At 44.7% G+C, this 27,709-nt stretch overlaps 1 protein-coding gene across 1 annotated transcript in view; it reads left to right on the forward strand.

The window, feature by feature from the left end:
* Nucleotides 1–20,649, forward strand: part of MAPK1 (mitogen-activated protein kinase 1) — a 352,914-nt gene extending 332,265 nt beyond the window's left edge. The window contains exons 8-9 of the mRNA XM_086942728.1: nt 2,819–2,944; nt 18,793–20,649. Coding sequence (XP_086798854.1) covers nt 2,819–2,929 — 111 coding nt within the window. The 3' untranslated portion in view covers nt 2,930–2,944; nt 18,793–20,649. The remainder of the gene's footprint in view (nt 1–2,818; nt 2,945–18,792) is intronic.
* Nucleotides 20,650–27,709: the final 7,060 nt, after the last annotated feature.

Genomic DNA, 27,709 nt, shown 5'->3' on the forward strand with positions numbered 1-27,709 from the left:
CTCTCACTGCACATTATGTTCGGAATCCAACATGTTCTCCTTCTCAAGCTATTTTCCAGTGTTGTGGACTCTCCACCGTCCAGAGCATCATCCATTCATGACCTCAGCATGTTCCGGGGTGTCTTGGCAAACGATGTAGAGTTTGTCATGGCTCCGTTCCATTAATTTAAAATATCCGTGATTTTCATCATCGTTACTCTTCGAAGCCTGTGTTTGCATTAGTGCAGGGCCTGTTTTTTATCCTAAGTGTGCATCTTCATTGATGGTCATTAATGAAGAATATGTCTGCCTGCATTCAGGCATCATCCATATAGAGTATGTACAAATAGATGTGAGATCTGGCATTATTCTCTTAATGCGTTACTATCCTCTTAACTCTATACTAGCCTTATTTTTTTTCCACTGTCTGATTTTAACAGCTAAGATTATATTTTAATAACTGTTTCCTGATGCCCTAAAGTTGAGGAACCCGAAGGTCAAAATCCTATGGTTAAACAAGGGGGAACAAGTAACCTGATATGCAGAATGAAAAAAGCTGTACTTCCCCTTTTAGTTGCAAGCAGCTCCCTACTTCCACAATGCGATTCACTGGCAAGCCTCAATCAGTGTGAGTGAATGAACTTTTTCCACTGTCGAAAATTAGAGACCGAGGGGGAAGGGTTTATGACTTCAGTGAATGCTGCTAGGATGCATAATTAGGATTACAAGTTAATAACTCTCTTCTGCATCATAGGATCTTCATTGATAGCCATGCGCGTAGACTATAACGGCAAGCTCAGCCTTAAGAAAAAGAAAGCTGTTCATATGCTCAAACTGTAGAAGGGGGAACATAACCAAACTTATTCCTGCGAGTCTGGACCATAGTGTTTGGTGAAAGTGTGGATGAATTTCCATGTTGCTACCTTACAAATGTCTGACACGGATGTTCTGAGGCCAAGCAGCACTCTGTTTTTCCTCTTCTGGGATGCCAGGTAAAAGTTTGTTGACTAACTGGTAACAGAAGAGGATGCAAAATAATATACACCTTAATGGTTTCATTAGATATGGCAAATCCTGTTCGAAGTGGAGCATGGATAATTAGAAGCTGATTTGGGTTATCTACATGGACTTGAAGTGTTCTGGGATCCTGTCAAGCAGATAGAAATGTTCTACATTCATGACCCTCCGGTTCCTAAATTGCTCCTCTGGGAACTATTCAAGTGTTCCGTGGAGCGTTCTCAACTGCTCATCCATCAAAACCTGTCTAGAGTTATATTTCTCAAGTTCTAGACATCGCTCATTCTGGGTAGACTTTAAAAAGTGTACTCGGAGGCCAAGGTCATATTAGGGTCTCCTCATTTCGCCAAGGCTCTGTTAAAAATCTGTTCAGACTGCTCCAGTCTCATTTTTAAGGTCCGTGAACAACTGAATCATGAGGCCTTTTTGTTTATAATTTTTTCCTCGGGGGAGGGCGGGTGAGTGTTTGTGTGGGGGGTGGGAGCAATCACTTCGCAAGTTCACTTCTTGAACACTTGACTGATTTAGCACTCCCTTCATCCTATGTAATGGTAGAGGCCTCGCAGTTTCACCAACCGGATGTCATCTGCCAAGTCCCAGCTATCTGCAGTGTCTAAGGATCTCATATTGTGGACATGGGAACACCCAGTACAGGCACCATCCTTCCACAGAAGCTCCCCTGCACCCTCCTATGTGAGTCCACTTACTCCGCAGTGTATTGGTGGGGGTCGGTGCTATCTGCACTGGCTCAGAGGGCCAGGCTCGCCCCGCATTGCATCGCGCCACAAGGCAGGGGAAATAGTGATTTGTCTTGAATCACAGGATGCTGATCTGATGCGGAGATGCTAATTTGGTTCCCTAGTTTCTAAGTCGGTAGCTCTGGCCATAACACCACATCTCATCTATACTGCGATTGGTTCTCTCATAGTTTTTTCACCTCTTACTTTAAACCTACTAGATTTGAGACTTGACCAGTTTATCATCATATTTAGTAAGACCTAGTTCACAAATTTGAAATCCGGCCGATGACTGAATACACCTCCTCACTTTTGCCCATGATGTTTTTGCGCCTTCTTGGAGTCAGACCTAGTTACAGAATGCCAGTCAGCTGTTTGAAAATTTGACTTTTCACTTTTTCTAAATTAGCAGCAATTCATTCAAAATCTGCTTCTGTGTTTGTGTACAAATATCTTCAATTAAGAGAATGTTTTATGAAAATACCTTTTAGAAATGTCAACCTAAGTCTTTTTACAATAATCAACTTATTGCAAACGCTTCCCCATAAAGTCACCATTGGGTGCATTTCTCCCTTGATACTGGAAAATCAGTCCAATAATTTGTACCATTTGGCAGCCCTATGCATCTGCTAACTAGGTGGTGGTGTTGCAAAGGAAGGGACAAAAGAAGAGCTTTTGAAGAGTATTTGAAGAGTATTTGGGTTTTAGTCTGGTGGTCTATGTAGGGTAAGGGACATTGTATACTTTGCTGTCATTACAGCTAAACTATGTATTTTAATGGCTTGGTTTGAAAGTGAGCCACCTGTAGAGAGAGAATGGAGGTCTGAATTTGTTAATTTATGTGGACTGGATCTTTCGCAGTAGCAATATTGCTGCAGGTTAGTAAATTATATTTTCTTTTGTGATAATGTGTTTTGGCAAGGGTTTCATCAGTGTCATCCAAGTATCTTATGGATTATATGATTATTGGAGAACGATTGTGGCAATTCAGTAACATTTGTTCTTACCATATCTGCCTAAGTTTTGAACAATTCATGCATCAATCTCTATTTAAACCAACCTGTGCAAAACTTTTTTTTACATAGCCTGTAGCTGAAGCGCCATTCACTTTTGCAATGGAGTTGGACGATTTGCCTAAAGAGAGGCTGAAAGAGCTCATATTTGAGGAAACCGCTCGATTTCAACCTGGATTTTGACTAATTTGAGTGCAAGTAAGTAATGAATCACCAGTCTATCACTAGTGTGTAGAATTATAAGGAATTTGTGACTTTTGACATATGGTAATACATATAATTCCCATGAAAAACAATTGTTAGAATGATGGATAAGCACCCTCCTGCATGAGTTTACAATTGTTTTTTTACACTTTTGCTTACCATGTGGTACTCCAAGGTCTGCCGATAGTTTGAAAAGATGTTACTTTTTCAGTCATGTTTTTTCATTACACTTCTGTTATTATCCAAATGAATGTTGAGCACTTCTGCACTCCAGGCAATGTAGACATTAAATACTGTTCACAATGGTTAGACGAAAGTGACAGGAGGTTTTTTTTTAGGTCTCCTAAAGACTTCTTATGTATCATACCAAAAGCTTATACTGAACTTAGAACACGCCCATTGTTTACCACTGCTGTCCTTTGTTACTGTGCATGTGTTCTTGGTCTCTCTCTCGTGTGCTGCTGCCCTCTCAAATACTTGATCTCCATTGCAGAGCTGTTAATCCCCTGGTGTGCAGATGTGTACACCAGCGAATAAAGTAACAATTTCAAACAGTTAGATAGTGTGAGATATAAATCGCTAAGACTTATGCATCCATTTTTCTCCAGTATTAGGGGTGTCTTTCATTGATTCACATGCTTGAATATTCCCCGTCGTCGAAGTGGGGGTCCCACGGTACAAAAAATAGCAATAATGCTAAATATATATATATATATATATATATATATATATATATATATATATATATATATATATATATATACACACACATAGTACATGATAAAGAAGAGGAAAACAAACTGAAATCCTCTAACAACGATTCCTACATAGGAAAGCATGATAAAGAGAAAAACTACTTGTAACACATTGGTGTCATTATGTTAGTCCAAATTACAGCCAATCAGGCGCCAGCACCCTCTAGAATCTTCTCCTCGGAAGCTCAAGCCCTCAGATTTTCTACCGCACGTCGTGTGAAGGGAGTCGCCCTGAGCTCTGCTCAGTTTTCACCTCTACTCTTCTAGTTCCAGTGTTTATCTCAACATGTCAAGTAAGAAGTCTTTATTTAGACCTTGCTCTTCTTGTGGGAAGCTGCGCCTTTTTGAAAAGGACCCCCACCAGAAGTGTATATACTGTTTATACCCTGATCATGAGGCTGGCAGCTGCAAGTTCTGTAGAACTTTTTCAACAAAGACTCTGAAGGGCAGAGAAGGACACCTTCTCCTCCTTTGGCTTCAACGTCTAAAGGACAAGGATTCAGTCCTGTCGGACGCAGAAAGTTTTCATTCTGGACTTTCTTCAGCAGCATCCAAGCGTGGTAGTTTACAGGATGTTCAATCTCCTTTCTTCAAAAAGATGAAGTTGGCCATGCCTCTGGCTCCTGGGGCGTCTTCAGCCACCCCTACCACCTTTACGCCCACGAGACGTCTTCTGCTGCCTCTTGAGGTGTTTCCACGCCTCCTAAAGTTTCGCCGTCGACGGGAGCGTCGACTAGCGTTCCGACGACGAGAACGACATTTGCTGCATCCTCGGCGACGCTGACTACAACAACAGCTTTTTCTTCGTCGACGACGGTCGGGTCGACAGCATCCACGTCGACGAGGGTTTCATTGCCTTCTAAGCCAGTTCCGTCGACGATTCCCCTCTCCTCGTCGACGAAGAAGAAAGAATCCTCGTCGACGAAAGTCTCGAAGAAATAGTCGTCGTCGATGGCGACTCCGTCGACCAAGATCTCGTCGACGAAGATACCGTCAACCAAGGACTCGTCGACTAAGACAGTAGACCAAAGCCTCGTCGACGAAGACTCAGTCTACAGAGGTTCCACCGGCATCGACGACCGTTCCGTCGACGATTGCTTCGTCGACGACCTTGTCTCCAGCTGATCGCCCATCGACAGTGACCCTGACGACGACTCCGTCGACGGCCGTACCGTCGACGATGACTTCTCCAAAACTATCTTCATCGACGACCAAGTCAGTATAGTCTACGTTGACGATGGCACCGTCGACGGTGGCACCACTTTCCTTTGCCTCGCTGCCGTTAGTGCCTTTGAAGACTTCAGAATCTTCTCATCGTCGCAATAAGGCTCCATGCCACCAGATCTCTGATCCAGAGCTGCAACCACCTTCGCCAATGTTTGCCACTACCTCTGAGCATGATACTGACTCAGAACAAGAAGGGGATACGTTTGGAGCGGCACAAAGTCCCTCTTACTTAATAATTAAATGTCAGGACTCGGATTCTGACGAAGGTGACGGTGATCAACAGTCTCAATCTGAGGAACAGCTGGTCCAAGTCCCTATGGCTACCATTCCTTTAACTCTAATCTCAAATCTCCAGCATATGCTGGATGATTACAACCGATGTTTCCCAGCAACGCCACAGAGTACACCTGCATCATCTCCGGCTCCCGTAGCACTGCCTCCACCTTCTCTGCCGCCTGTTACCACCTACAACTTCGTCTCAGATTCAGACGTCTGTTAGAATCCATACAACGGTTTATCCGCAGGATGCGGATGATGAGGCTGTCCCAGAGCGTGAGGACGGAGAGGTCCCAGACAATTCGGATAATGACACAGACGACCAGGATATGGCGGAATGGGACGATTATCGGGCACAGACGCCCTCGTCTCAGCCAGGGAACTCTGGAGATTCACCTCCTGTAGATATCGTCGGTTTCCATCTTTTATTGGATAAAGCAGCTCTGCGTTTCAAATTAGCAAGATCACAACGTGAGGAGGACTGTTTCTTTTATGATTTTAAAGATAAACCGTATAAGCAGACCCACACAATTCCTATCATCGATTTTGTTTGGAAGGAAGGAATTAAACTCATGACTGCTCCAAACTCCTTACCTGCTCAGATACCGTGCCTTGAGAAAAAATACAAGGCCCCAACTGGCTCTCCGGCTTGCCTGCTTTCTCACCCCAAGCCGGACTCGGTAGTGACTCAGGCCGCACAGCGTCGAGCCCAGAACCCAGCGGCTCCAATCACAGCCCCTCCAGATAGAGAGGGTTGACGCATGGATGCTATTGGCCTCAAGTTTTCAATGATGGCTTCCACATCTGTCTGGGCAGCCAATGCCTTAGCCATCTTGGGACGTTATGACAGATGTGGTCAGACATTTCTTATTTGATGGAACTCATACCTGATGCTTCCAAGGCTGACGCTCAACAGATTCTTCGCGATGGTCTGAGAACAACAGAAGAAATAATCAACTGCGCAGTCGATATTGCTAACACAGGTTTCTGTCTGCTTGCAAGTGCGGCTGCACTCTGACGACAGGGTTGGTTAAAATCCACATCCTTCCGGCAAGAAGTCCAATCCAAAATACTGGATATGCCCTATGATGGGGAATCGCTATTCGGATCCCATATCGATGACACCCTGGAGTCCATTAAGAAAGACACCGATACGGCAAAGTCTTAGGGCACGTTACAATTTCGGAAGCAGTCCTTTCAAGGTGCGCGCGGACGCGGCACTTCCAACATTCGAGTTGGGCAGCAATACCGCTCATACAATCAGAGCGGCCAACGTTACACGCCCAATCAGCAATCTCGTCAGCAGCCCTCCAGGCCCTACAGAGGAAAGTCCTCTTACCGTGGATCCAACTCTAAGCGCCAATGACTTTTCCCACCCTCAAAGTGTTGTAGGTCGAATCTCTCGGTTTTATTCTCAGTGGTCCTCGATCACCTCGGACCACTGGGTTTTGGACATTGTACGACAGGGTCATGCCCTAGAGTTTGTAGAGATTCCTCCTTGTACTCCACCTCGTGGCCCGCCTCCTCCACATCTCGAGGAGCTTTACCATCAGGTCCGTCTTCTTGTGTTAAAAGGTGCAGTCGAAGTGGTCCCGAAACATCAAAGAGGAGAGGGGTTTTACTCTCGATTCTTCCTCATACTCAAGAAGACCGAAGATTGGCAACCCATTCTGGATTTGAGGGCTCTCAACCAGTTTCTAAAGTCCCAATCGTTCCGCATGCTGACGTTACTGGAAATCCTGCGTCTTCTATCCAGCGAGGATTTCATGACCACCATAGACCTTCAAGACGCATACTTTCATGTCCCAATTACTCACCAACATCGCCAGTACCTGCGTTTCAAGGTGGGGCCAATGCATTTTCAGTTCAAAGTTCTGCCCTTCGGGCTGCGATCAGCTCCTCGTGTGTTCACGAAGGTACTGGCCCCTGTGGTGGCTCACCTGCGTCTACAAGGCGTTCAAATCTTTCCATATTTGGACGATTGGCTTCTTAAGTCTCAATCCCACCATCAGCTATGTCGGGACACTCGCCTTTGCCAGCAGATGTTTCAGTCCCTGGGGTTGACCATCAACGTCAAAGTCAGTTTGCGCCTCTGCAAACCAGATCCTTCTTGGGAGTGATCCTAGACACGAAGCTCTCAAAAGCGTTCGTCTCGAACGAGCGACGTCAGAAAATCCTTCGTTTGGTTTCCCTCATTCGAAGAAAACAGTCCGTTTCTGTTCGAACGTTAAGATCATTCTTGGGAATGGCTTCATCTTGTATCGCACTGATCTCAAATTGCAGGTTGCGCGCCCGTCCCATTCAGGAAGAACTGGACTTACAGTGGCGTCAGGTCTCCGGGTCCTTCAACGACCTTTGTTGCAGTCACAACCCGCATGAGAAAGAGCTTGCTTTGGTGGGCACAACCTACAAACCTGGAAATGGGAACGTCCTTTCTCATTCATGCACCAGATCTTACGCTGACGGACGCCTCCCTGGAGGGGTGGGGCGTCGTAAGTTCGGCAGGAGGGTTGGTCTTTGCGGGGTCCAGGAAGTCTGGCACTGGGCGCGGTCCAGGCGCGGACGGGCGTAGACGGGCTTACCTTTACCGAGTGGATGAAGAACAGCCGTCTAAAGGTGAAATCAGACAAGACGTAAGTCCTCATCCTAGGATCATCCCCCTCTGCCTGGGACGACTCATGGTGGCCCCCGGCCCTAGGCAGCGCACCCAAACCAACGGACCATGCTCGCAACTTGGGCCAGCGCCAGACATCGCCATAGCCATCCCTGACGGATACAAGATCATCCGAAGAGACCGCATCAACAAAACAGGAGGAGGCATCGCCATGGTTCACAAGAACACCATCCGCATCACGACCAGCTCAGAAGACTCCTTCGTAGCCACTGAACACCTCCACTTCCAGATACACACCGACCCCAAGACCACACTCAGAGGCACCCTCATTTATAGACCCCCAGGTCCCCGCACACAATTCAGCGAAGACATCGCCGACTTCATCAGCCCGCACGCCCTCCACTCCGATAACTATATTCTCCTTGGGGACCTCAACTTCCACCTGGAGAATAACAACGACAACACCACCACCACCCTGCTGGACAACCTCGCCAATCTCTGACTCAAACAACTGGTGAACACCCCCACCCACTACGCCGGACACACACTCGACCCAATCTTCTTCTCCAGCAAGCACATCTCCTTCAACCATGCCACGGGACTCCACTGGACAGACCACAGCTGCATCCACTTCAGCTTCAGAAAGACCACGACCCACCACCACCCACAACCAGTTCCCCGCAGAAGCTGGAACAAAATTACCACCGACCAGCTCACCACATCTCTGAACCAAAACCCTCCTGCCAGACCAACGGACCCTAATCAAGCAGCCATCAATCTCGCACAATGGATCACACACCGCGCTGACGAACTAGCACCCTTGAAAAACCCTCCCAACAAGCCAGGAAGCAAAAAAGCCTCTTGGTTCAACGACGACCTCAAGAACTCCAAAAAGGACTACCGCACCCTCGAGAAAGCCTGGCGAAGGTTCCCAACCACAGACAACATGACCGCTCTCAAGAACGCCACCCGCAAACACCACCAGCTGATCCGCACCACCAAAAAAATTAGCATTCAAGGATCGACTAGACAACAACGCCCACAACAGCAAGGAACTCTTCAGCATTGTCAAAGAGTTCACCAATCCCAGCGCCGGCAACATCACTCCCTCTCAAGACCTCTGTGACTCTCTAGCCTCATTCTTCCACAGCAAGATCGCTGACATACACAACAGCTTCGGAGACTTGACCACTCCCCCGACCACAGAACCGAAGCCCCCCACCACCACCCTGCACGCCTGGACCCCGATCAGCACCGAATACACCATCCGCACGATTAACTCCATCCATTGCGGATCGCCAACCGACCCATGCCCCATCACATCTTCAACAAAGCTGACTCCATCATCGCCCCCCCAACTCCGGGACATCATCAACTGCTCCTTCAGCACCGCTACCTTCCCGGAAAGCTGGAAACATGCAGAACTCAGTGCCCTCCTGAAGAAACCCACAGCAGACCCCACCGAGCTTAAGAACTACCGCCCCATCTCGCTCCTCCCATTCCCCGCCAAAGTCATAGAGAAGAGCGTCAACAATCGGCTCGCCACCTTCCTTGAGTCTAACAATTCCCTCGACCCCTCACAGTCCGGTTTCCGAGCCAACCACAGCACCTAGACCGCCCTCATTGCAGCCACAGACTACATCCGGGCACTGCTCGACAACATGGAAACAGTGGCCCTCATCCTCCTGGACCTCTCCGCAGCATTCGATAGTCTGCCACCACACCCTTGTACAACGCCTCAGGAACGTTGGGATACAAGATAAGGCCTTGGATTGGATCATCTCGTTCCTCGCCGGAAGAACCCAGAGAGTCCGCCTCCCCCCTTTCAGATCAGAGGCCACCGGGGTCATATGCGGCGTACCACAAGGATCATCGCTCAGCCCCACCCTCTTCAACGTCTGAGTCCCCTCGCATCCATCGCACGCCAACACAACCTCAACATCATCTCCTATGCAGACGACACCCAGCTGATCCTCTCCCTCACCAAAGACCCAACCACCGCCTAAACCAACCTACACGAAGGGATGAAAGACGTAGCCGAGTGGATGAAGAACAGCCGTCTAAAGGAGAACTCAGACAAGACAGAAGTCCTCATCCTAGGATCATCCCCCTCTGCCTGGGACGACTCATGGTGGCCCCCGGCCCTAGGCAGCGCACCCAAACCAACGGACCATGCTCGCAACTTGGGATTCATCCTAGACTCCTCCCTCTCGATGACCAGACAAGTCAACGCCGTCTCATCATGTTTTAACATCCTACGCATGCTCCGAAAGATCTTCCGATGGATCCCCACCGAAACAAGGAAGACGGTCACCCAAGCACTTGTCACCAGCCGACTAGACTACGGAAACACCCTCTACGCCGGAACCACAGCCAAATTACAGAAAAGACTTCAACACATTCAGAACGCCTCCGCTAGACTCATCCTAGACCTACCTCGCCACAACCACATATCCGGTCACCTGAGAGACCTGCACTGGCTCCCCGTCAACAAGAGAATCACGTTCCGTGTCCTCACCCACGCACACAAGGCCCTCCACGACCAAGGACCCAGATACCTCAACACTCGCCTGACCTTTTACACCCCCACCCGCCAACTACGATCGTCCAAACAAGCCCTCGTCGCGATTCCACGCATCCGAAGAGCCACCATGGGAGGAAGATCCTTCTCCTACCTGGCGGCCAAGACCTGGAACTCCCTCCCCACCCACCTCCATCTTACACAGAACCACCTCTCCTTCAGAAAGCAACTCAAGACCTGGCTGTTCGATCAGTAGCGAACCCCTCTCCCTTAAGCGCCTTGAGACCCTCTGGGTGAGTAGCGCGCTATACAAATTGCTGACTTGACTTGATGGCTCTTCTTCCCTCTGTTCGTCCAGAATCATACGTAAATTCTTCAAAGGGCTTTTCCGCAAGTTCCCACCTGTTCGGCGCCCTCCTCCATCTTGGCACCTCAATGTTGTACTATTCCTACTTATGAAGTCACCATTTGAACCTATCCATAAAACTGATATCAAATTCCTCACCTGGAAGGTTGCGCTACTTTTGGCTTTGACCTCATCTCGTCGCGTGAGTGACCTTCACGCTTTCACTATCAAGCCGCCTTATCTTCAGTTCAGGCCTAACGGAGTGGCGCTCCGCACCAACCCCTCTTTCCTACCTAAAGAACCTACGGACTTTCATTTGAATGAGCCTGTGTTCCTGAGAACTTTCTTTCCGGACCCAAAGTCTCCGGCGGAGCAGCGCTTGCTTTCTTTGGACATCAAACAATGCCTTAAATTTTACATTGCCAGAACTGCCTCCTTCCGCAAGTCAGACCAGCTGTTCCTTGCCTACGGACGACTGCGTAAGGGACATTCAGTTTCTAAGCCAACAATTGCTCAGTGGCTTTCCTCAGCCATTGCCTTCTGCCACCAACAAGCTGGTAAACCATTGCAGTCTTCAGTGAGGGCTCATTCTACGAGGGCGATGTCTTCATCCACTGCCTTGTTTGCTGGTGTGCCTCTTCATCAGATTTGCCGTGCAGCGACATGGTCCAGTAGGCACACTTTCACCAAGCATTACTGTTTGGATGCCATCAATGAAGCGGATACCGCAGTGGGACAAGCAGTGCTTCGCCATCTTTTTCAATAAGGTGAGCCTCTGTTCCCCCCCCCTCCTTGATGTTTTACTGTGATTGCTATGATGTGTTACATGACTGTATTATTTCTAGTACTGTTTTGGTTTTTTCCATATATGTGCCTAGCAATCTCAGTTCTCAGAGGTTACTGCTTTCTATTCTATTCAAGCATGTGAATCTATGAAAGACACCCCTAATACTGGAGAAGAACAATTGTTACTTACCTGTAAACAGGTGGTTCTCCAGTATTGGTGTCTTTCATAGATTCACATGCGACCCACCCTCCTCCCCTCAGAGGCTCTCTTCTCCTCATACACTCTTGGTTACTTGTGCTGTGAAAATCTGAGGGCTTGAGCTTCTGAGGAGAAGGTTCTAGAGGGTGCTGGCGCCTGATTGGCTGTAATTTGGACTAACATAATGACACTGTGTTACAAGTAGTTTTTCTCTTTATCATGCTTTCCTATGTAGGAATCGTTTTCAGAGGATTTCAGTTTGCATGTACTATGTTTTTATATATATATATATATATATATATATATATATATATATATATATATATATATATATATATATATATATATATATATATATATGCTCCAGCTTGGTCCGAAGTACAAGGAATCACTCGAGCTACATCGAAAAAATGCATCAGGAGGTGTATCTGCTGAATTTGTGCTAATAAAAGCCTTAAAACACGGAAAGGTGCGTCTCAACCCTCTGTGAGAGAGAGACACTGCTGATATATATATATATATATATATATATATATATATATATATATATATATATATTATATATATATATATATATATATATATATGCTCCAGCTTGGTCCGAAGTACAAGGAATCACTCGAGCTACATCGAAGGCTTCAAGCGGCAGCCTTTATTCAAAAGGTAAGGGAAACAACCTTGGCAGAGTCCTTTTGGCAGTCACACGCCGAAGTACAAGTGTAGCTCGAGTGATTCCTTGTACTTCGGACCAAGCTGGAGCCTCAATGTTAACACGGCAGCCGTGCCGTAAGGAACGCACCATCCTGGTAACTTGGGAGCCGCGTGGTCTGCCATCCCGCCAGGCCATTGGAGCTACATCATGCAGGATTTTTGGAAACATCTGAAGCGGGGACCCATCCCGGGTCTTGAATAAGCCGGCAGAACATTGCACCCGAAACCGGCACTACAATTCCCATAACCCACAGCGTAGTCTTAATTAGCAACCTCAACAGGTGCGCATGAACATGGGAGAGAACTGGGAAGCACGTTGGTGCTTTCATTTCGCCAGAAGCCTCTGAGGAGAATCATCGAAACGCGTCAGGCAGGCGTGTGACTGCCAAAAGGACTCTGCCAAGGTTGTTTCCCTTACCTTTTGAATAAAGGCTGCCGCTTGAAGCCTTCGATGTAGCTCGAGTGATTCCTTGTACTTCGGACCAAGCTGGAGCCTCAATATATATATATATATATAGCATTATTGCTATTTTATTTACCGTGGGACTCGCACTTCGGGGAATATTCAAGCTTGTGAATCTATGAAAGACACCAATACTGGAGAACCACCTGTTTACAGGTAAGTAACAATTGTTCTTTTGGACCTCTTACGACGAGTTCCTTCTCTGGGTAGTGGGAGAGTCCAGTGCATTCAATATTTCTGTGCTGCTTTACTTGTCTTTAGTCGTGTTATTGGTGTGGGCTTCTGACTCCGTTTGCAGCCCAGGGATGTGGTTTGACGAGGGTGAATATGAATTTTCGCGGCCGCGAGACACGCTCTGTGGTGGGGAGGGGGAGGGACGAGCAAGTCCGAGGCAGAGCGAGGCCCGCGCGCGGCGGTTGGAGGAGCATGCTGTAAGGCGGCTTAATGAGTCATGAAGGAAAGGCAGATGGTAGCTGCGCGTGTGCACGCGCTCGTGAACGCCAGCTTGAGGCCAAGAAAAGCCTCTGGTAGCACTTGCAAAGCTCTAACTAAATGGCTCACAGAGCAGCGCATGGGCTGTCTCAGCAAGACCTAAAAAGGAAGGCAGACACTGAATACAGAAGCCCTCAAAAAGAAATGTCATAGCTACTAGCCCTATTCACATTACCCAAACCTCTCCACATTACCCAAACCGCTCCACCTTCTTCACCAATACCCATTATATCAAATGCAGATCCTCTACACATTACACCATCAGGTTCTCCTAACACAAATCCTGATAAAGGAGAGTATGACAACAAATATAATCAACCACCACCAGATCCATGGGATGACTAGAAAATAGATCCACCTTCTTCACCAATGCCCATTATATCAGATGCAGATCCTCTACACATTACACCATCAGGTTCTCCTAACACAAATCATGATAAAGGAGAGTATGACAGCAAATATAATCAACCACCACCAGATCCATGGGATGACTAGAAAATAGATCCAGCTCAAGATACAGACCCTGATCTATATCCAGCAAAACCTCCCCCTTCTGATGATGACACACCATTTTTATTAGGGGCAAATTGCCTTTGGATTCCTTAGTGGTCTCTAATACCCGTAAGAGAGCAAATTCACAAACATCAGGGGAAGGCACCACCTCCAGATAAGGAATCCAAACTGATTGATACATCAGGGAAGAGAGTAGCTGCTCAATCAGCCATACATTGACACATAACTAATGCGCAAGGTCTGTTATCCAGATACAATAGATTTCACTGAGATGAGATGGAAGAATTATTACAATATCTCCCAGAAGAACACAAAAAGGGGGTAGGAACTAGTGCAGGAAGGAAAACATTTCTTATTCCTCTATCAGGTGTGCATTAGATGTGGCAGATACTGCAACTAGAGGTATCAACACTAGCATTATGCTTAGGAGACATGCACGTCTCAGAATTTTTGGTTTCAAACATGAAGTGCAACAAACCATTCTTAATGCACCCTTTGAGAAAGAACACCTCTTTGGGCCTCAAATAGACCAATCCCTTGAAAAGATGACAAAAGATACCGAAGTAACAAAGTCTACGGGAGCACTTCAATCTCCTTCTACCAGAACTCCAAAACTAACACAACAGATGCTGTTGCATCTTCATACAAGACACAAACAATATCACCCACTTCTAGTGTATTGTACAAGGGTGGATATAGAGGGAACAATTTTAAAGGGAGAGGTAGAGGTACACCAACACGTACCTCCCAGTCAACTAACAATCATTGACTTGCTAGCACTTCCCCCCGACCATTCATCACCTGTCGGAGGAAGATTACAACAGTTTCTTCCCATTTGGTAATCAATAACATCAGACAAATGGGTTTTGGATATTATCCAACATGGTTATTGCCTGGAGTTTACCAGCAATCCTCCCAATATTCCACCTCGTATTCACAAACTCTTGCTACAACACCAACTGCTTCTCAAACAAGACGTACAAGCTCTTCTAACAAAAGGAGCTATAGAACCAGTTCTATTACAACACCAAAGAGTTTACTTACTTTACTTCCTAATCCCCCAAAAAATGGCTCTCTAAGACCAATCTTAGATCTCAGAATGGTAAACCTATACATACCGTCAGAACTCTTCCATATGGTTACCCTTCAACAAGTGCTTCCACTTCTACAACAAGGTGACTTTGTCCACACTAGACTTAAAGGACGCATACTTCAATATTCCTGTCCACCCAGCACATCACAGATATCGCGCTATCCATTCAAAGTAGTCCCATTTGGTTTAATTACTGAAGCAGAGTATTTACAAAATGTCTAGCAGTAGAAGCAGCTCATCTAAGAAGACAGCAGATTCATGTCTTCCCATATCTTGATGATTGGCTCATCAAAGCCAACACACAGGAAACATGTTTAACACACTCAAGCTACCATAAAACGTATCCATCAATTGAGATTTACAGTCCATCTTCAACCCTCATAACTGCAAACCTATCTGGGATCAACGCTAAACCCTCACACAACTCTAGCCTCTCCCAATGCAACTAGAATTCAAAACTTTCTAACTTTATTACTACAGTTCCAAAACAACCAATACCCAACAGTGAAAACTTTCTATTAGGGATGATTGCATCATGCATTGCAATAGTGCCTCACGCAAGATTGCACATGCATCCTCTCCAGAAATGCTTAGCACATCAGTGGAATCAATCACGGGGTCAGTTAACAGATCTAGTGTTGGTAGATGGCCGCACTCATTGCTCTGTGCAGTTGTGGAACACACAAAAACTATCAAAAGGGTGGCCCTTCATCGACCCGATTCCACAAATCATACTAACAGCAGATGCATCTCACATGTTGGTGTGCCCATCTCTAGCATTATGGCTTATGGGACACCAAGCACAAATGTCTTCTCATCACTTACTTTGAGCTTCTAGCTGTTCATCTAGCACTAAAAGCTTTTTAGTCTCACCTCACAGAAGGTTGTCTTTTTAGTCTCTTCAGTTGTCACGCCCCTCTCAGACCATTTTGCGTAGGGCAATACATCACAAAATGTATCTTGTGGCAGAACCCCTCCCAGACATGCACATCCAATTTGTCGAGCTCTGCTGGATGAGGCAACAAGTACACAAATGGGAACTTCATCCCCAGGTTCCACTTTCATACTTCCAAAAATAGGGATTTCCACAGATAGACCTCTTTGCGACAGTCAAGAACTCAAAATGCCCAAACTTAGCCTCCAGATTCAAACACTATCAATCCAAAGGCAATGCCCTATGGATGAACTGGTCAGGGATATTTGCTTATGCTTTTCCGCCTCTCCCTCCATTTCTGATTCGGAAACTCAGGCAGACATCAGTCACCCGGATTCTAGTGGCTCCCACATAGGCAACATTGTTCTCACAAGGCTTTTGGGTTCCCTTTTTGAGCCATTTCACAATTGTGCATTACGATTTCTTTCATGGAAGGTTGCCTTTCTAATTGCTATCACTTCATTAAGATGTGTTTGTGAGCTACAGGTATTAACCTTAGAAGAACCTTTCTTTCAACTTCATAAAGATGGTTCTTTGTACAAATCCAAAATTCCTTCGAAAAGTAGTTTCTGCTTTTCATATTACCAAATCAGTTGTTACCGGTTTTCTTCCCTCAACCTGACTCAGTAGCAGAAAGGGCTCTACACACACTTGATGTAAAAAAAGCACTATTATACTATATTGATAAAACAAAAAAGTTTTTGTTGCATTTACTCCACCTCGAAAATGAAATCCTATCTCTAAATCTGTTATATCTAGATGGATTGTTAAATGTAATCAAACTTGCTATGTTAAACTTAAAAGAACTATATACCTCCTAGAGCACATTCTACGCGCTAAATAGTAGCATCTATGGCCTCTTTAGGTAACATTGCCTTAGCTGACATATGTAAGGCAGCTACATGGTCTACACCACACACATTTACCGAACATTATTTTGTGGATTTATTAGCATGTCAACAATCTAATGTAGGACAAGCTGTGCTAAAAACACTTTTTCAAACAACTGCAACACTGACTGGTTAGCCACCTCTTTGGGAGGATACTGCTATACAATCTATGCAAATCATGTGTATCTACAGCACACATGCCTCAAACGTATTATGTTATTTACCCTGTAGACATCTGTTCTTGGCATGTAGAGATGTAGATTCACATGCACTCCCCCTTCTCTCCGGACACCTCTGCTTGTTGCAGTTATTATTATTCACATTACATACGCATGGACATCTCTTTAGTACACTCACTTACTCTAGTCTTACCCTCTTGTGGGAAAACGATCTAACAATGGAGTCGATGCCCATGCGCACTATTACCTGAAGGAGTCACATTACCTTTTGTTTACAAAAGACTTCTTTGAAGAAAAACAACTTGCAAACATCTGAATCCTACACTAGATGGCAGAAGTATGCAAAGCTTGTGAATCTACATCTCTACATGCCAAGAACAGATGCATGCAGGATAACATAATCCATGCCCGCACCACACAACAGAATTTGTTATAGTTTGTGGCTGTATTCTAACCTAATCCTCTTCTAGTTACCTCGGTCTTTTCCAGTCCAGGAGATGGAACCAAGCGGACTCCCAGGAGCAACTTGGGACACAAATTGCACTGCTCTACTGGTGTGGTCAGGAGCAAATCCGCACTCTCATTTGTGCTAATGATTAGTATTTTTGGGACGCAAGTGTTAGAGACCAGTTTTAGTGGTGCTTCTCCTTCAGAGCAGCTTGGTGTCCTGGAGTGGTGTTGACCTCTCAAATGCTTCCACAGGCCCATAGAGCTGTATTTATGAATTCCGTCCAGGCAGACTGTGCTCTGCATGGTTCAAACCCCTTCAACAATCGACTGTTTTGTTTATACATCTTTACCAGGCCTGAGTCAAAAACCTTCTTGCATTGATGCCAGGTTGCACAAACCAACCGAATCTGTGTATAAAACTAGTCCTCCAGGAAAAGAGAAAACATCAGCTGGAGCATATTGCCTCACCTAGTGCAATGTCTGTACTAGTCATCTCATCATTCGTTAAAGAAAAATACTGGGCTTGTTTTATAAATCCATAAATAGATTTTGCAACAGGAGCGAAGGCCTGGGCCACCGTCCGCCACACAAAACCCAGTCACCTTCTGAAAGTGGGCGCAAAATGTGTGCCCATTTCGACCGGTCTTAGTCCATTTTAAATGGAGGATCTGCAGTGAGTTCCTCCGATTGTTAGTCTCATGGGAGAATACATTGAAAACAACACTTGGCGGAGAAGTAGGTTCTTCAATGACATGCAGGGGGCTTTCCATCCTAGCAGCCTACAAATTGGGAATTAATCACCACAATTTTAAAACCTAGCAAAGGTTTCATCCCGGTTTTTTTTTTATAAGTGACCCACCCTTTGTGATTACGCTATGTAAAGCAATCGCTGAAACACAATTGCAGTTCGTCTAGTCTTTGGTTGATCAAGGCTTTTTAAAAAAAAAATTACATTAATCTCAAGGATTCCCCACTGACTATTTTCAAAGCTTATGCTTTTTCATCTTAGATGGCTGTGCTCTCTGGCAAGCTTTTGTTACAGGTAAATAACTTTCCCCTAAGATTTATTCACTGGGTTTGCTTCTTTCCATACCAGATTATTTCCCTGTCGTCCTGTCTATATTTACCGTACTTTTACATTTAATATTTTCAAACAATATTTTGCTTTGTTGACTGTTTCTAGCCTGTAGTGTATTGTGTGAAATGCATTCCCATTTTTCCTGTTAATCAACGTCTTTATTCGAAATGCTGGTGCTACTCCAAAGCCTGTCGAATACTGTTTCACATTTTAATCAATGTAAAGAAAAACTTGAGGGGAAATAAAATATTGGGTTAACGGATGAATTATATAGAGACCTGTTTTTCTAATTTAGTATTCATTTTTTGATTGCAGGGGCCACAATGAAGGTGGATGGGCATGCTACTCGAACACTGACTGCAAAAGTCCTTCCTCTTCGATCGTAATTTGTTACGTTATCAGCGTGTCATCTTTACCTCCTATGAGCCATGCCAGAAGGCAGTTTCTGGTAGTTGTGGGGTTTTATGTGCTTACAATTAGTTCTTAACTGAAGAATTGTTGTTGACACTCCCCTGTACTGCCCGTCATTGTGGACTTTGATGCAGAGTCGTTGTACTGCAAGTGCACATCTGCTTACCTTTTTGATTTTTGATTTGAAAGATGCAGTGTTTCAGAATTTTACCCAACCAGAAATCTTTTCGATCAAAGCACTAACCTGTGAAACTGCTCATATCTGATTCTAACACGGTTACTAGCATTATTATTTGGGAGAGTTTTAATTAAGGGTGCTGGAGTTGCTGACAAGCCCTGTATATTTGCACATAGTTAATTACAAACAAAACTTTTATTATGCTATTAAAGTGAAACGAACATGATCCTGTTCACATGATTTTACACACACTGTTCAGATTTTGCACATTCGCAGTTGATACACTAAAAAAAATGATCAGAACCTGGTTATTTTTTTGTTTTAGGATATCTTTTTTCCTCTCTTAAGATTATCTGTTTCCAAAACAGAACTATCAGCCACCTTTATCAGGGCTGAGTTAGTAAAGTTAGCCGAGTATGGCAAAATGATTATGAACCTTTATGCAAAAGTAATGTTGAATTGTGTATATTTTCATTTAAAGGGAGCTGTATGCAAAAGGATATTTTTATAATTGAACACGTGTTCCTCTAGAGAAGACGCCCAGGTGAATAGAATAAAGCCAATAGCAGTTTCTGACATTATGAACAAAATACACCCAATGTTTATTTCTACTAACATACTATTTTTTTTAATAGATGTTGAAACATTGTGATTGTTGCCATCGAAGAGTGCATTTATAAGAACACTGCATCTTCAAATTGGAAAAGGCAGCGATTTTTAATTGGTTTTGCAGCATGTTGGCATCCTTAGTTATTAATACTGCCAACCCTACGGCTAGACTGTCTTGAAAGCTACTTGAGCTCATTTGGCTTGAGAAGCATATGTACAACTGTCAAAAGTATCTAAGAATGCGGAGTTCATACAACCAAACAAAGCTAGCACTCAAATTTTATTTTAAAAACTGTCTATCCTTTTATTTTATTGGTCATTACAAGTAACTGTTTGTTACTGAAGTTATATGATGTGAAGTTTACTAAATGTTTTGTTCTAGTGCAGTGCCTCCTTCTTTCCCCACTGCTCTCTGTGGTGAAAAATTTGCCTTGTATGAAATACTTACTGTGCCCTAGCATGACTGTTAATGCTTTTTGTGCAGAGATGATTGTCTAAGTGCCACATAACTATGATAAAAGAAAACTATTGTTACCTCCAAGTTGTGTATAACTGAAATGCTTCTACTAAGTAATTTGTGGGAAGGGGATAAATAATGTACTATTTTCAGACTTTTCTTTGTCTACAGTTGAAACGTTAATTTTGGCAGCAGAAATAATGGCTTATTTAGACAGCCTGCTAATATGAACAAATAATGCACTTAATTTGTGGAATAAATTAAATTCTTGTATCGTTAAAAAACTTTTTTCTTTTCTGTCTGATATGTTTTTGGGCAGAAACGATGGCCAGTTTATTAATTGTTGTATACAGTTTCTGAATGCCCTGTTGTACATTAAGATTATCACTTTTAAAGGCTAATGCGGAAAAACCTTTACATTTGTGCTTTTTTATACATGTGCTTGCACCAGAATGGATTGCAAATAATACTTTTAGGGACTTCGTCAATTATAAAATAAACGTATTTTGTCACTAGATGTCCTCATTCCAGTGTGCAAAATCCTTATGCACTTTTAGTCCATTTCAAACACTTAAAACCTTGTTATAAATTTACATCCGGTTATTGCATTTGTTTTAATAACTTTTTTTTGCTTTTGTTAGAAACACTTGAATATCTCTGGTAAAATATAAAAATATAGCAAGAATATAAACAACAAAAATATCATGAAGTTAAGTATGCAAAGACCAGTATAGATTTGCTATTCTTCGCTCCCTCCATATTCACCTTGACGATGTGTCTTCAGAGTACGTTGCTGTTGAGTTAAAAATAGTAGATCTATGCTTAACTATATGTACTTTAATTAAATTTTTGTTGATATTATTGCTTCAGTATTTTGTGTAGCAGTGTTTTTGTGATTGATATTTTGACCTACAAACGAAATTTTGAAAAGTATTTTACAAAGAGAACAGGACTACAAGATGCAATGTTTTTTAACATAACTAATTAGATGGAAATGTAGCCATTAAGAATACATCTAACTGAAAATGTCACATTAAACTCTCCAGAAGAGCACAGAATAGAGCATATAGACCTCCAGCATAAAGCAAGATTTTAACACTTACTTGTCCGTGATGACAACGCTCATTATGCAGAATGCACAACAGTCTGTTAGCTGGATGTTTTGTTTCCATTCTCAGGATCACGAATGCCTGAACACAGCTCCGTGCATTTTGTTTCTTGTTCACTAAAAATTGTTTTCCTTTCCACCTCTTGGTTTCACTTGATGGTGATAGCATCAAATTTGGCCCTTCTTCTGCATGCAGAGTTTTTTGCCTTTATTGCAATCTAATTTTATTTTACCAAGGAAAACTTTCCAGCTCCTGGATATTTTTTGATAGATGGCCCACTTGTGAAGGAACAAAATCTTAGAATAGCAACAGTTTCTGGCATGACTGCCCAAATAATCACTATTGAGTATCAACACGTGTCACAATAAGCCCTGTTGTAAGTTAAAGGATTGATTGTCTAAGTACTTGCTGGGCCTTGAGAGAAAACCAGGAACAGAGTAAATCTGGATTCTGTTCCAGCAAAAGACACTGGGGAGAGCATGCCTCCATCATACACTTGGTGGGGCCTATTCTTGACATCTCCCATATTTCCAATGTGTCCTCCGTTGTTTTCGCTTTGGCGGATACCATTCACAATTTAGATATTTATGTATGACTGCATTGCTTCAGATCTGATCAACTTCCTATTCCACTGCATATGTGCCCCTTAGAAAGTAACATAGTTTAGTTCCCTTTGATAATTTTACTTTCACCATGCCCCCCACTTTTAAATCTAATGCAGGTAAGCATGTGTGAGTCATCGAGTTTAAGGCTTGCAGTATCCCATAAGTGTGAGCTGATTCTCGAGGGGAATGAGTCTGCTGCTCCTTAAGAGACAAGAGGTGCCTGTGCTTCACACCCCAGTTTGACAGTCGAAGAGAACACTAACCTGTAAATCCAGGTACACAAAGTGGGTAGAGTTCCTTATTGGTAGGAAGGAGATAGCCAAGATGACTCCCAGCGATTCCAATAAATGGGGAGATATGAAAAAAGGAATCGTTGCACTGGGTGAAATAACTGCTGATCAGCAAGCAAGTGCTACATTACCTAGTTGACTACCTATGTGGTGCATTTTCAGAATCCAACTGGATTACTGTGGAAACCAGGTAAGATCAATCTTTAGAAGTGTTACTTTCTCCAGGACTAAGTGCAGGCAGGTCCAGCCCGTCCTTGCCAATGTGAAGTAAGTTGAAGAAACTAAATATAGCCAATAAGAAGTTGGATCTTTGTTGTAGAAAGGTGTAACTCCAGCCAACGCAAAGCAGCTCCGAAAGATCAGCCGAGCACCTGCTTTCACAGCTCCTCTTTTTAACCATAAACATTTTAAAAGGAACATACCACACCACATACTAGAGGGACGCCTACAGGAGAAACCAACTGGGTAAAAAACAACTTGACTATACCACACAAGTCATTGGCGTTGGCTAATTCAGTTCTTAATATTTGTGTCAAATTTGTTAACAGTATTTGACGGGGGCTAATGCAGTTTGTTACTCTGATACAAGCATACAAATCTACCTTGTAGTCACTTCTGTAGGTTACTGATTGAAATTAAAAAAAGGTATTCAGACTGCATAATCTTTGAACCAGGTTTAGTATTTGCTGGCATATGAAAAGTTTGAGGACGCACCTTATTTGGCGGTCTAAGATTAAATAGGTGTGTAGTCTTAAAACTTTGCTTAGTTGTGAAATGAAAATAGTTTAACTTTATGATCTGAGTACAAAGATCATTGTTTCTAACCAAATCATGGTTCGCCCAAATGTAACATTTGGAAATCATTTCTAACGGAACCAAAAAAACAGGAAGAGTACATTTGTTAAGGCTTTCTTTTCTAAAAACGGTCTGGCTTGACAATGAAGCTATTGCTTAACCTTGTGGTTTCAACAGAGACTTTTGGGAAGCACTGTCCAGAAAATGGCTTAACGTTCAATGCATTTTTATGTGTTTTATCATTTGTACTGATTTTGCTGAAAAAAAAATTATTGGTTTTATTGGTTCAGTAAAGACAGCATTTCATGTTGCGTGAACTAACAGCATTATGACTGGACACAAACTGATTTGCAAGAGCAGAACTCACTGGCCATCAGAAGCATTATGACTTGTTGAGAGCATTCATTATCTGCTGGTCATATTTTTTGTTGCTGCCAGGCTATATAGTGTTTTGCTCTTTCCACTTATATTTCCTTCCTCATGAGTCAGATGTTCTGTTATGACCAGGTCTTCGAATTCCAATCAGTGATGTCATAAATGATGTAATAGAACATGTCATGATTGAGGTCATAACCGTGCATGGCGGAAGTTATACGTAGCGCTGCTAAATAGAACTGTTGATTTTTTTTGTGTTCTTTAGCTCAAAACTTCCTTGTCCCTGAGAATTTAACAAACTATAACGTTACTATAACCTTTAGTTTTTTCAGGGATTTTCTAAGGTTTTAAAACTATAACGTTACTTTAACCAGTGAAGTTCTAGGATTTTAATTTTTTTTAAACGTGAAGTAATGCTTAATTACCATACGTAAATGCAACCCACTACCTTCCGCTGTGCTCTGCGGGGGGTTGGCTGCATGACCTAACCTGTGGCCAGGCACTTCACCCAACACTCCCCCGCCTCCTCCCCCAAGCCCCCATACAGCCAACCCCAAGCTGCCAAAGTGCTCACAGGGGGAAGGTGCATTTGCGTATGGTAACTAAGTATTAATAGGGAGTTGGCCAGAGGGCCATGCCCTGAGGACTCCAACCCCCCCAGGGACTTAAAAAATAAAATAAATTGAGGGCCTCCCTCCTAGAGTAGTTATCGGCCCTTGGGACCCCATCCCCTAGGCCACTTATTTAAATAAAGGGGTGGGGGGGCATGTGGCCTCCCTCCCAAAGCCTTGTTAGGCCCTTGGGTCCCCATCCCCCTGGGCCAGTCTTTTAAATAAAGGGGAGGGGACGCCCACAGCCACCACCCCTCAGCTCTAGGGGACCCCATCCCCTGGGGTACAGTGTAATTTTTATAGCGAGGGGGTCACGCGGCCCTCTCCCTGGGCCCATTTTGGCTCCAAGGACACCTTGGGGCCCTGCCACTTTTTAGGGGGAAGTGGGGCACATGTAGCCACCCTCCAGGGCCCATTTTAGCCCTGGAGACAACCATCCCCCAGGGCCTGGTGCCATTTAGGACGGGGGGGGCTTGCTGCCGCAACCTTCCCCCTCCAGATCAGTTTTGGTCTCAAGGACCCCATCCCTCTGGGACTGACACCATTGTTACGGGGAAGGAGGGTGCACGGCCGCCTTCCTAGGCAGATTTCGGCCACGAAAACCCCATCCCCCAGTGCAAGCACCATTTTCATTGGGGCATGCAGTCACCCTCCCTGGGGCCAATTTCAGCCCCTAGAACCGGCTTCATTTCGAAGGGGAGCACACTGTTCTTCTCCCTGGGCTGATTCCAGCCCCGGGATCCCATCCCCTGGTGCCCGGCACATTAAAGGTAGTTGCCCTGTTGCCCATCTAGGGCACCCCAAACTTTATTGTTGGGGGCTGCATCTAAGCCCCATCCTGCTCTTATCCAGCGGGAGCCGGCATGGCTCCCGCCTGCAAGTAGTATCTAATAATGCTGCTCACTCCGTCGCATTCAAAATTTAGATCTGATACAGGCAGGGAAACTAATCTAAAGTGTGCTCCCAGCGGGTGGTAGCATTTTTAAAGCTCTGCCAGCTGGGATTGGACTTGGTGTTTGTTCCGGCTTGGTGGGAGATTTAAAAATGCTCCCAACTAAGAGCAAACCGTTTCCCCTGCCCAGGACATGACCACGGGCAGTGAGCAGGACTTGGCGGATGGGGATCCCCAAAGCCTCATGGAAAGGGGTCTCCCATATTATGCATATTAAGCCACAGGGCCTTTAGAGGTTCAGGTAGGGGTGGGGGTCCTCCCCCCTCATTAAAATCAATTTAGACCCCAGGGAATCTCTCTGGGGCCTCTAGAGGCAAGGGGGGAGAGAGCACAATAAAAAAAGCTATTCAATGTCATTCTAGGCACATTGCTACAGTTGAACTTTTATGGATGTGGTATTGCTATAGTGCAAACCTGGTTAAAGGCAAAGGAGCACTACACAGGGTCAAAAACAAGCATAAAGTAAAACAATTATGTGAGATAGCTGGGGTGTAGACTGTTAAACTCATTATGCTGTTCTTTACTTTGGTGAGTCTTTAACTGTTTCCCAAACTGGAACAGTGTTGGGGTGGTCCTGATGGATATGTTCCAGATCTTTGGTGCATAAATAGACAATTCGTCCTGCTTAGTTTTCTCTTTATTACACTTAGTTTGCAGTTCGATAGTGTTCTGGCTGCAGGTGAGCAGGGGTGATGGTCATGATGGCTTTGTAAAAAGATGCAGCTGGCTTTAAAGATGGTTCAGACCGGCATGGGGAGCAATAGAGTTCCATCAGGATGGGTGATGTTGATCCTATTTCTTGAGGCCCTGTATGAGGTGTGCTGTGGACTGTAGAATTCCATTGAGGGGTGCAAATGTGGAGCCTGGGCGGCCATGTAGCAGGGCTTTACACTCCATCCATCTGTGAGAGTACAAGGGGTTGAACAGCAGTTCTGAAGTCACCTTCTGGATGAAATGGTTTTAATTTCTTTAGAAAATAGATGTGGTATCAAGCCATAATGAGCTATGTTTGTACTGTTTCTGGTTTGTTCTTGCCAAATACCAATTCTGTCTTGCTTGGGTTAAGCGTCAGGCAGGCCCTGGATATCCAGGTGTGGGTGATGTGAAGCCAGTGTTTGAGGTGTAGGGTGTCTGAAGCAGAGGGGACTTTCAAGTAGTTGTGTCTGGCCATTATAATGGTGAATCTAAATCCTGACTTCTGCAACAAGCAGATCCACATAGAGATTGAAGAGGACAGGAGATTGTATGGAATCCTGGGGGCCTTGCAGGTGATTAGGATCTTTTGGGACCTGGAGGTGCCTATGTGTACAAACTGAAGAAGGTAGGAGGAGAGCAAGTGACCATCATCATTTAAGACTTCAGGATTTGTATGAGGTTGGGATGGTTGAAGAGTTGAAAGCAGTTGAGATGTACAACAACATCAAGAGGCAGGGGCTAATCTTAATCTATGGTCAAGAGGGTATTGCCTACTCTTCCACATCAACAAACCCACGCCGCCCAAACCTGTACCCCGCCCTACACGAAGAAACTTGAGCAAAGTCACTGAGGAGCAGCTCAACTCCACCCTCGACTGACTTCAACCTCGCAGCCAAAGAACTTCACAGATGGATCACCAACTGTGCAGACTGGCTCGCACCCCTGGGTAACCCGACACACAGCGCCCCAGAAAGGCTACCTGGTTCACCAGCGACCTCCAAGAATCCAGACTCACCTGCAGACGTCTCGAAGAACTGAAGAAACAGCAAATCCTCAGAAGACTGCAATACCTACTAGAACGCCATGACAGAATACCACCAATGATTCAGATCCACCAAAAGGACCTTCATCCATTAGAACTTGGTCCCACTTGCCCATGTCCATCTATGGTCGCTTGTCCATCTTCAAGATGGTTTCTTTTCCACGCTTACTCTATCAGCTGCGAAACCATCCATATCCTATTCCCCCTAGATGGTTCAGTCAGGTTAATACGTTCTTGGGCTAGTTCCTATGGGGTGGCGGGCGGCTAGGGTGGAGGGTGGCCCTACATACCTGTTTCCAGTCTACGTACTGTGGAGGGTTGGTGACCTGACATTTTCGCATTATATAGTCTCACACTTGGTCCTCAACGAATGGTGGTACGGCGATAGATCGGATCCAGCGTATGCGGTTGAGCCGCGGTGTATGGGAGATCATACCTTACATACGATCCTAAACTAGGCGTTCCCTGCCGTTTGCCACACAGCTTGCTTTTCAGATCTGGAGGCAGGCGTTACGGAGGATGGGCTGGTGGAACAGGTTGACTTGGGAAACCCCTCTATTACACAATGGACGCCTGCCACAGCTGGCGGCTCTGCCCGGATTCTGTGACTGGGATGCGATCAGGATTTCTACCTTTGGGGATGTTAAGCTGGGACCCATGTTGAAATATTTTCAAGAAATGCAAAAAGATTTTCAAATGCCAAGAACTCAATTCTTTAAATACTTGCAATTCCGAAATGCCATTTCCCCCAGCCTGGAGGGACTGGCCAAGTTCAGTGAATGAATGAATGAATGAATGAAACAAGATTTATAACTCGCAACTTAGCCCAAGGGCATTAAGGCACAAGGCAAAGCTTAACTAAAAACAGCAAGTCTCAAAGTTACCGAATCCATGGCTTAGAGATAAGCCACAGTGAAAAGCCAAGATTTTAAATCCCTGCGAAACAAAGGCAGCGATGGTTGTGTCATCAGATCGAGCGGGAGGGAGTTCCAAAGCTTAGGAGCCAGGGAGGAAAAGGCTTTCTCTCCCCCCCCCCCCCCCCCCCCCCCCCCCCCCCCCATCTGGCCTTGACGAATCTAGGCACTCGGAGAAGCTTTTTGGT

The sequence above is a fragment of the Lissotriton vulgaris genome, chromosome 11 (assembly GCF_964263255.1).
Source record: "Lissotriton vulgaris chromosome 11, aLisVul1.2, whole genome shotgun sequence".
Taxonomy (NCBI): domain Eukaryota; kingdom Metazoa; phylum Chordata; class Amphibia; order Caudata; family Salamandridae; genus Lissotriton; species Lissotriton vulgaris.